Source organism: Amblyraja radiata, chromosome 1 (genome assembly GCF_010909765.2).
Source record: "Amblyraja radiata isolate CabotCenter1 chromosome 1, sAmbRad1.1.pri, whole genome shotgun sequence".
NCBI classification, from domain to species: domain Eukaryota; kingdom Metazoa; phylum Chordata; class Chondrichthyes; order Rajiformes; family Rajidae; genus Amblyraja; species Amblyraja radiata.
Window position 1 is genome coordinate 75,881,570 of NC_045956.1, and position 9,456 is coordinate 75,891,025.

A 9,456-nucleotide genomic window follows, 5' to 3' on the forward strand; every position below is an offset into this window, starting at 1 on the left:
CAGTTCAAAGTCTGAATGATCCAATTTTGATTTGATGGAGGGAATTTGACAATAATAAAGGTATTTGTGAAAAACCTAACTAACTAACTGACCTTCAGCTAACTTGCTCCATTGCTGCAAATCACTCGATCAAGTGGGAAATTGCCAGAGTTTGTGGCATCTGCAAAAAGTGGACCAGTCTAACCCTGGTTAATGGAGCTTGTTCTCCATTATCAGTGAAATGACGGAAGGAGATATGAGCAATGCAGTGAGGTGCCACCTATTCATATACAGACTTCCCATTACTGAGAAGAAACAGGAGTGAAATTGAAAAGATCAGGCTGCCTAAGAATTAAAGATGCTGTCAATGTCATGCGATTGCAATCAATGAGATAGAGATGTCAATGAAGATTTAGTCTCAATCCATACAGATGTGCATGGCTGCAGGAGTAGCTGAGGAGAACATAAACGAGCTGCTCTCAAAGATAAACATTCAAAAGGAATCTTCAAAACATTTGTAGTACCAGAATAGAGAAAACATAAACAGGCAGTGATGGTTTTCATCCCAAAATTCCAAAGATGGTTGCAGAAGATAGGCTAGGTTCATAATTTCCCAAGCAATATTTGGAAATGGAATTGCCCCAAATACTGGTGTGTGTTTTTTTTAATATATAGCCTAGTTTGTCTTACATACACAGATAAATTCAATAATGGGCAATTTTGTATGAAATTATTGACCATTTGAAAATTCCTAATTTGTATGTATTTGTATTTTAGAGGAAATATGTATGAAAGAAAATAATGGTATATTGTATCTGTCAATTATAGAAATTATTTTATATATGAATTCATGGTGACTGCGACATTGTCCACATTGATGGGATGTGGGCAGTGGAGAGCTGAAGACCGTTGAACTGAAACATTTACTTTTATAGTTCTATTAATGTTAAGGACTATGGTTTGTTGCAAAATCTGCCTGCTGAATCTGCTCCAGGTAAACTGCAAGGCCAAATGTCATTTACAACTGGAAGGCCTGCATTGTGCAGGGTCTACTGACTACATGAGAGACTTGCAGCTGGGAGATTCACTGAAGGTCCTTGTAGGTTTCGTGGGTAAAGAAGCAGAAAGTAAGGGCACCTTGCTATTGTTAGGCAAGGTAGGGTCTACAATTTATACATTCCATTACACAAAAAGTAAGCCAATAAATTATACAGATGTTGCCTCTTTGACACAGGTGCCCCTCACTTTATGAGTTAGCACTGCTAAACTGGAGCAGTGGTATGCACCGATGCACACATCTCTTGCACAGAATGAATGCACAGATCTGTTGGTAGCCCTGATAATGGACCCAAATATGGACAACGTGTGTATGTATGTACATGTACCTCAGAGGCTTAAATGATAACCTGTGAAAATTGAAAGAACAGTAATGAACATGCACAGAAACAACTATATGAAAAGTTTGCCTTTCAAGGTACTGCTCTATGCAAGTTTAATTATGAACAAAAAGTAGAGTAGAACCCAGGAACTGTGTGAATGTGCACGGACAGTGAACATATGTTTCGGGCCGAAACATATGCAAGAGGATGAGCTTTGCACTCAATGTTCGCAACACTATAGTGCTCTGCTAACTTGCCCCTCCTGCATCAGGCTGTTCTCCTAAAAAGGTATACAACAAAACCCTGGAAAACAGGACCTTTCCATAGTTTGGGAACCACACCATAGCAAGATTAGGGAACCACACCTTAGCAACTTTTTGAGTTAGATAGAGCTCTAGGGGCTAGTGGAGTCAAGGGATATGGGGAGAATTATAATTGAAAATCATGATCTCGGATTCATGAAGAAGTGATCCCTGTCCTCCCATGTGCTTCTAAAATCTGGACCACGTTCAGAAGACATATGCACCAGAAAAATATTTCACCACTGGTATCTGCAGAATTCTCCAAATGCACTGGAAGAAGTGGACCAATGAGAAAATCTTCTTGCAAGACAACATCCACACTAATGAGATTCTCATTGCACTAATCACATCCCAGAATTTAAGAAACAGTTAGACAGGTACATGGATTGGACAGGTTTGGAGGGATATGGACCAAATGTGGGCAGGTGGGACTAGTGTAGCTGGGACATGTTGGCAGGTGTGGACAAGTTGGGTTGAAGGGCCTGTTTTCACACTGTATCACTCTATGATTATGAAGCCAATTTTCTATCCAGTCAGCTAGCTTTCCATGGATCCCATGCAATCTAACCTTCCAGAGCAGACTACCATGTGGAACCTTATCAAATGCTTTGCTGAAGTCCATGTAGACAATGCCTACAGCTTTGCCCTCATCAATTGTTTTTGGTTACAACAGGTAAGGTTAGAAGAATCTTTGGGGATAGACACTAAATGCTAGAGACACTAAATGCAATCAAATAGGTATCTTGGATGTCAGGAGCCAAACTGTAGCTCCACCGATACTGGTGAACGAGTCAAACTAGAACCACCTGTGACAATCATAAGCTGAGATGCTCCAACTTTGGCGAAAAAGTGTAGCTTTAAGCGCAGCGCTACCGCACTGCAGAGAGAGACTGGGCAGGAGGTGGAGCCTGGGCTGAGGAGTTGTCGACAGCAGCAGCAGCTGAAAAGGATCAGAGGTGAATTAGAGTCCCAGAGGGAGGGAAGAAAGGTGCGGCCATGGTATTGGGTTTGATGAGTGTAGTGTTGGAGCTGGTGACAATGGTGAGCAGCTCCTGGACAGTGTTGCCCGCGGCTCTCGTCGTGGCCCTGGCCAGTTGGATGTGGTGGAACAGAGGCAGGAGCCGGGAGGAGCCGGAGACCCCGGGCGCTGCTGTTGCTGTTGCTGCCGCCGGCAGTGCAGCCAAGGACAGGGGCGGCCACCCTGGGATCGGCGCTGCAGGTAAACCGCGACTCAAATACAACGCGTTTAAAAAAACTACGAGTATGAAGCCAAAACTGGAAATACTGGAAACGTTCAACAGGTTAGGCAACAGGTTAGGCAACACCCGCGGAGCGGAACGGTGACATTTCAAACGTTGACCCCATGTCGCTTTCTAGAGGTAGTGCCGGACCAACTCAATTAATAAATGTCTCTGTATTACAGCGTGTCCGGCGGGTTCACTGCCGAAGGCTGTTTCCAGCCCAGACCTCTGGACTTCTCCAGACTGCCCCGCTAGTGAGCTGCACCAAACGTGGTTGAGCTTTCACAAGCTCCATATTTCTCCCCATTTCAGTGACTGAACAGACTCCCTTCCCCCACCCACATGTGTATCTCTGTCTTTGCTATTTTCCCTCTTCCTCTTCCTCTGTCCCTGCTCGGAGCGGTTACAGTTGGTTTGCTGAAGGAACTTCGCCATTAATGCGCAACAAGTGCGATACTGCGCTTATTTAGAAAAAAACACGCAGCTTTTGACTATTTGGTGCCCATTGCACTGTTTACTTCCACTGGTTTATATTTATTGGATTTCGGTGTCTGAACGGTTACTCAGTTGTGGAAACAACCCAGAACCTACAGACCAGCGGCGTGAAATTCAACCCACTCTGGAATACAACCCGGAGAAACATACATAGAAAATAGGTCCATTCGGCCTTTCGAGCCAGCACCGCCATTCAATATGATAGAAACATAGAAACATAGACCTCATGGCTGATCATCCAAAATCAGTACTCCGCTCTGTCTTTTTTCCTCCATATCCCTTGATTCCCTTAGTCCTAAGAGCTAAATCTAACTCTCTTGAAACCATTAAGTGAATTGCCTCCACTGCCTTCTGTTGTAGATGATTCCACAGATTCAAAACTCTCTGGGTGATTTTTTTTCTTCTTCTCCTTCCTCATCAGTCATAAATAGCCTACCTCTGACCCCTTGTTCTGGACTCCTGCAACATCGGAATTTTTTTCCTGCATCCACCCTGTCCAATCCTCTAAGAATTTTATATGTTTCTATAAGATCCCCTCTCACCCTTCTAAATTCCAATGAATACAAGAATGATGACCCATTCTTTCATCATAAAGTCCTGCAATCCTGGGAATTAACCTGGTGAACCATTGCTGCACTCCCTCAATAGACACCATTCAAATAATAATCTGCCTTCCTGTTCTTGCCACCAAAGTGGATAACTTAATTTATCCTCATTATACTGCATCTGCCATGCTTCTGCCCACTCACCCAACCTATCCAAGTCGTCCTCGCAGCTCACACTGCCGCCTTGATGTAATGATAATAATTGGCAACAGTTCATGGGAGCGATTTTGATCATGAACTGCAACAGTTTGAACTCCACATTTATGAATCTGTTCAGACACCAGATTATTTAGTGTTGGAGGAGCGAATAAGGTTTAGCAACAGATCAGGTCGGCGAGTCCAGGCTTGCTTCGAGGTAGCATGTCTATATGTGTCCGTGTCTGTCTGTGCCAGAACAACGCTAGTCTTGAGTCATGGATTAGATTAATACAGTGTGGAAACAGGCCCAACTCGCCCACACCGGCCAACAATGTCCCAGCTACCAGAGTCCCACTTGCCTGCGCTTTGTCCATAACCCTCCAAACCTGTCCTATACCTGTACCTGTCAAACTGTTTCTTAAACGATGGGATAGTCCCAGCCACAACTACCTCCTCTGGCAGCTTGTTCCATTCACCCCCCCACCCTCTGTGTGAAAAACGTTACTTCGCGGATTCCTATTAAATCTTTACCCCTTCACCTTGAACCTGTGTCCTCTAGTCCTTGATTCCCCTACTATGGGCAAAAGACTGTGCATCTACCCGATCTATTCCTCTCATGATTTCGTATACCCCCATAAGATCTCCCTTCATCCTCCTATGCTCCATGGAATAGAGACCCAGCCAACTCAACCTCTCCCTATAGCTCACACCCTCTAGTCCTGGCAACATCCTCATAAAGACTGTCTATATTCTGCTCCAGGGCCAACTAATACTGAACCAACACTCCCTTACAAAGAAATGTTTACAAATTGAAAGAATCCACGGGCTAATTGTTGAAGAGTTTAAATATTAAACTGCACATTGCTGAAATTAGAATCTGAACCCAATATTGTATCCGGGCAAACCCCACAAAGATTCGAGCTTCAGATGAAACGGTGGCTGTCTGGACAGATTTGAACTGTTGCCAGTTGTCAAGAGGTTATTAATAATGTTCTAACATTCCACTATTACAGAGCACTTTCCTCAAGTCTTTCACGATTAGACACAGCCCTCTTTAACTGGTACTGTCTGGGAAACTAATTTTTGATACTAAGGCAAGCAGTCCATTATTCTTAAACAATTTACCGTAGCATTTGCTTTCATTAGATACTAGACTAAGTGGGACCCATTGGGTCCCATGTTCACACGGGAGGGCTGGTCCCCCGACGCAATATTCCACCTCTCCACCAATTCCAATATTGGTGGCCAGTGGGGGGGCTTTCTGGAGTGCTGGTATGTGTTCTTGGGGTGGCAGCTCAGTCCCTCAAGCCTGATCTGCTGGCAGCTCAATCACGGCTGGTGGGCTGGCAGTTGACTCATGACTATTCCTTGAAATTCCATTTCAAGCAGGGTGCAAGGCCACCAAATTCAAATCCATGTTCCTGCCATTTCAAGCAGGGTGCAAGGACACCGAGTTCAAGTGCAGTTTCATACCACTTCAAGCAGGATGCAAGGCCGCCAAATTCAAGTGCAGTTTCATTCCACTTCAAGCAGGGTGCAAGGCCACCAAATTCAAATGCAGCTTCATACCATTTCATGCAGGGTGAAACCACCATAAAACCACACAAAACAAACACGCAGTTCAGAAGACATTCAGTGTGTTCTGTTGATTCACAGCTCAGACCTCTCCCTCGCCCATCATGCAGAGACTGAGCCACACCCACACTTCCGGGTTTTATAACCCCTCTCACCGGAAAAGGAGTGGCTTTCATGGCGTGATTGACAGGAGAGATTCTCAACATTTTTTAAACACTAATAACAATTTTATTTTTCATTGATGGGAAGAATTCTCTGCACCTGCTCAGCGGAGGGGGACTGAGTAAGATGGCCAAAAATCACAGCCGTAAGTGGTAGAGTTTGATCTAAATTCAATATACAGTGCAAACAGGAAGTAAGTGCATTTGCAGTAGTGCCATTTAACTTCAAGCCAAAGCACCCAAGCCGCCATTTGCAGTAAGTAATGCCTTTCAACTTCAAGCCAAAGCACCCAAGCCACCATTTGCAGTAAGTAGTGCCTATCAACTTCAAGCCAAAGCACCCAAACAACCATTTGCAGGCAGTGCCTTTTTACTTCAAACAAACCATATTTTCATTTTCAAACCACATTAAGGGGACTCACAGTTGTGTAGACATTTGTTCAGTGTTATTCAGAGCTCAGAGAGACATGACCCATGGCTTCATCCATCTTGCAGAGACTGAATGAGGCACACCACTTCCTGGTTTTATAGTCCCTCCCCCTCCCTCCAGCAGGGGCAGCAGAGAGAATGGTGATTTTTAAAAAAACATTAATATCTCTGATTTGTCATCAATGGGAAAAATCCTCAGCACCCGTAAGGCGGAGTGGGGCTCTGAGCGAGGTGGCCAAAAATGACGGCCGTAGGTGGCGGCGTTCTGTCGGAAATCGCAGCACAGTGGGCCAAAAGCGGTCAAGATCAGAGTTTTAGTAATATAGATTATTGACCAGGACTTATTTGTTTAAATGCCTTGATTAAATTAGAACTATTGTCTTGACTTTTTTTTGGATGGGGAAACTAAGGATTTTGAAAACCTCCAGCTGTTTGCTAGTGATCATGTGGTTGAAATATTAATGGATTTAACATTTGATCTCTCTTCTCTTCACAGTTAGAGCTGATATTGAAAGGAACAATTTACTCGAGTTCAAAGAAAGAACAGAGTTAAAAGTTGGTGTGCAGTCATCTTCAGTTAAACAGAAATCTGTTGATTCGGAGTCTAAAGACATTTTGGACACTATGGTCAGCGATCAGAGAGAAAATGACTTTGTTCCTGAACTATCAAAGAAGCAAGATTGGTCTGTTGCTGAACAGATAAGTGACAAGATGCAAATTGAGCCCATGGCTCAACCAACTAGTGGTGGGGAAAGTCCTGTCCATAATGCACACTTCACTGAGTATAGCTTGGGTCAGGAAAAGAAACATGTTTGTGAAAAACTGAAGCCAACTCTGAGTACTGAAGAGGTGTTCAACCAATATGACCATGAAGATAAAGCTTTGGATCTTGCTTCAGCGGTTGAAGAGAAATTTGGTGGTACTGAGAGTCTTCTCCTTATTCAGACTAATGAAGACATCAGTGAGACTAATGCTGATATGCTTAGTAACTTGAATATCATTGAAACTAAAATGGAAAAAGACAAAAGAAAAAGCATTAAGTTGGTTTTTAAAGATGAATCGGAAAGAACAGCTGCAAGCTTGGAGTCTGAAAATACACCCAAGAAAGTCGCTGCAGTCTCCCCTTTGCCTGTTAATAATGTTTCAGTGAATTTTAATGTTCACTATGTTACCTGCTCAAATTCTCAGATCCTTGCAGTGACAGGCAGCCATGAGTGCCTGGGACAGTGGGAGAATTATGTCCCATTGAAACCGGACAAGGATGGATTCTGGTCTAATTCTATCCTGCTCCCAGTGAATTTAAAATTTGAATGGAAATATGTGGTGGTGGAAAATGGTAAGATCTGGCGATGGGAGGAATGCCCGAATAGATGGCTGGAGACCAGCCATGAAGATATGGAAATGTATCAATGTTGGGGTTACCCCTGAATCCCGCAACAGAAGTTACAGTTACAGCAGAAGGCAGCTGTGATGCACTGATTGATATTGCAGGACAGAGCTGAAGTTGAGCTTTGTTCATTGAACCTTTCCCTTCCTCAAATAAGGAAGACTAATTCCTGCTGTTACTCAACTCTTCTCACAGGCTCAACTGGTTTAACAGGAGTCTGCTGTATCTTCCCCGTTTATTTCTGTACTTCAACTTTCAGATTAGTAACTTGTCGGCATTTTCACTGCTTGAAGTCCAGGCTGCTTTATTGTAACCATTTACTGCTTCCTGCAAGACTCTTAACTGTCATCTCCTTTCTTTACCAGAGGACAGTTCCTGTAGTAACTTAGCTAGGGTAATAAGCATACAATATCCAGACAGTTATTTGTTAATAATTAATATGTACAAGACCACAAGCCTAATTTTTAAATCTGTATTGTCAGAAATGATTTGAATTAAAGATGAATTTCAATAAATACTTTTGGATGAAGTGTTATTGAATATTTATTAAACTTCGACAATCTCGTGCATAAAATGCGTTGGTATGCAGTGAAAGGTGGAACTAACTGAATACAATTTGTATGCAATCAGTTTGAGCATAAATGGAGCAATAGTCTTGTAGATTTAAAGAGAAAGATCAATTGAAGTTGGCTCGTTTCCATCTCTACCTGAAGAAATGCTTGAACAATTATTAAGACTTGCAACTTGTGAATATTGATGTGGGTCATTTGACTATATTGTGGAATTTTGTGATATTTTGATTATATTCCTAAATACAATGTTCCTACCAAAGCTCAATGGAACTGGTTGAAGTTGAAATCTGTCTGAGCTTGATTAGAATTGATTTCACATGGCAGTGCTTTACATGGATGCTACGATAGTTTTGAATGAATAAGTTTATTGGCTAAGTATGTACACGTACAAGGAATTTGCCTTGGTGCTCTGCTCGCAAGTAACAACATGACATACAGTAACATTAAATGACACATAAAACATTACAGTTTAAACATGTGAATAAAATAAATACCAGAGCAAAATGATGCTACAGACTTTTGGTTAGTGAGTAGAGCTACTAATCGTGGGGAATAAAGCTGTTTTTATGTCTGGCTGTGGCGGCTTTGACAGTCCGGAGTCGCCTTCCACAGGGAGGTGCTTCAAAGAGTTTGTGGCCAGGGTGAGAGGGATCAGAGATGATCTTACCTGCTCGCTTCCTGGCCCTTGTAGTGTACAGTTCGTTAATTGGGTGGGGTGGGGGGGGAGGGTGCAACCAACAAACTTCACAGCTGATTGGACGATTCGCTGCAGCCTCCGGACATCGTGCTTGGTGGCTGAGCCAAACCAGACCATGATGGAGAAGGTGAGGACAGACTCTATGATAGCAGTATAGAATTGGACCATCATTGCCTGTGGCAGAATGTCTTTTCTCAGCTGCCGCAGGAAGTACATCCTCTGTTGGGCCTTTTTGACTGTGGAGTCGATGGTGGCCCCAATTTCAGGTCCTTGGAGATGATGGTCCCAAGGAATTTAAAATACTCCAAGATGTGACTGTGGTGGTGTTGTTGGTGAGTGGGGGAGGGGGAGCTCTCCCAAGGTCTACTATCAATTTAAGTAAGTTTATTGGCCAAGTATTCACATACAAGGAATTTGCCTTGGTGCTCCGCCCACAAGTAACAACATGACATACAGTGACAGTTACGAATGACTCCGAAAACACTAAACATTAATA

General features: G+C 43.1%; 1 protein-coding gene across 1 annotated transcript; it reads left to right on the forward strand.

Annotated features, from left to right (window-relative positions):
* The first annotated feature begins 2,563 nt into the window (after positions 1-2,563).
* On the forward strand, positions 2,564-8,221 carry stbd1 (starch binding domain 1). Its single transcript, XM_033024681.1, has 2 exons — positions 2,564-2,879; positions 6,801-8,221. The coding sequence occupies exons 1-2, from the start codon at positions 2,657-2,659 to the stop codon at positions 7,730-7,732; spliced, it is 1,155 nt and encodes a 384-aa protein (XP_032880572.1). The 5' UTR covers positions 2,564-2,656; the 3' UTR covers positions 7,733-8,221.
* The last annotated feature ends 1,235 nt before the right edge of the window (positions 8,222-9,456 follow it).

Bases quoted from the DNA above. Each gene is read 5' to 3' on its own strand.
- stbd1 (XM_033024681.1), top strand. From the start codon at position 2,657: ATGGTATTGGGTTTGATGAGTGTAGTGTTGGAGCTGGTGACAATGGTG. The intron at 2,880-6,800 runs GTAAACCGCGAC...TTCTCTTCACAG, and splicing joins CCCTGGGATCGGCGCTGCAG to TTAGAGCTGATATTGAAAGG.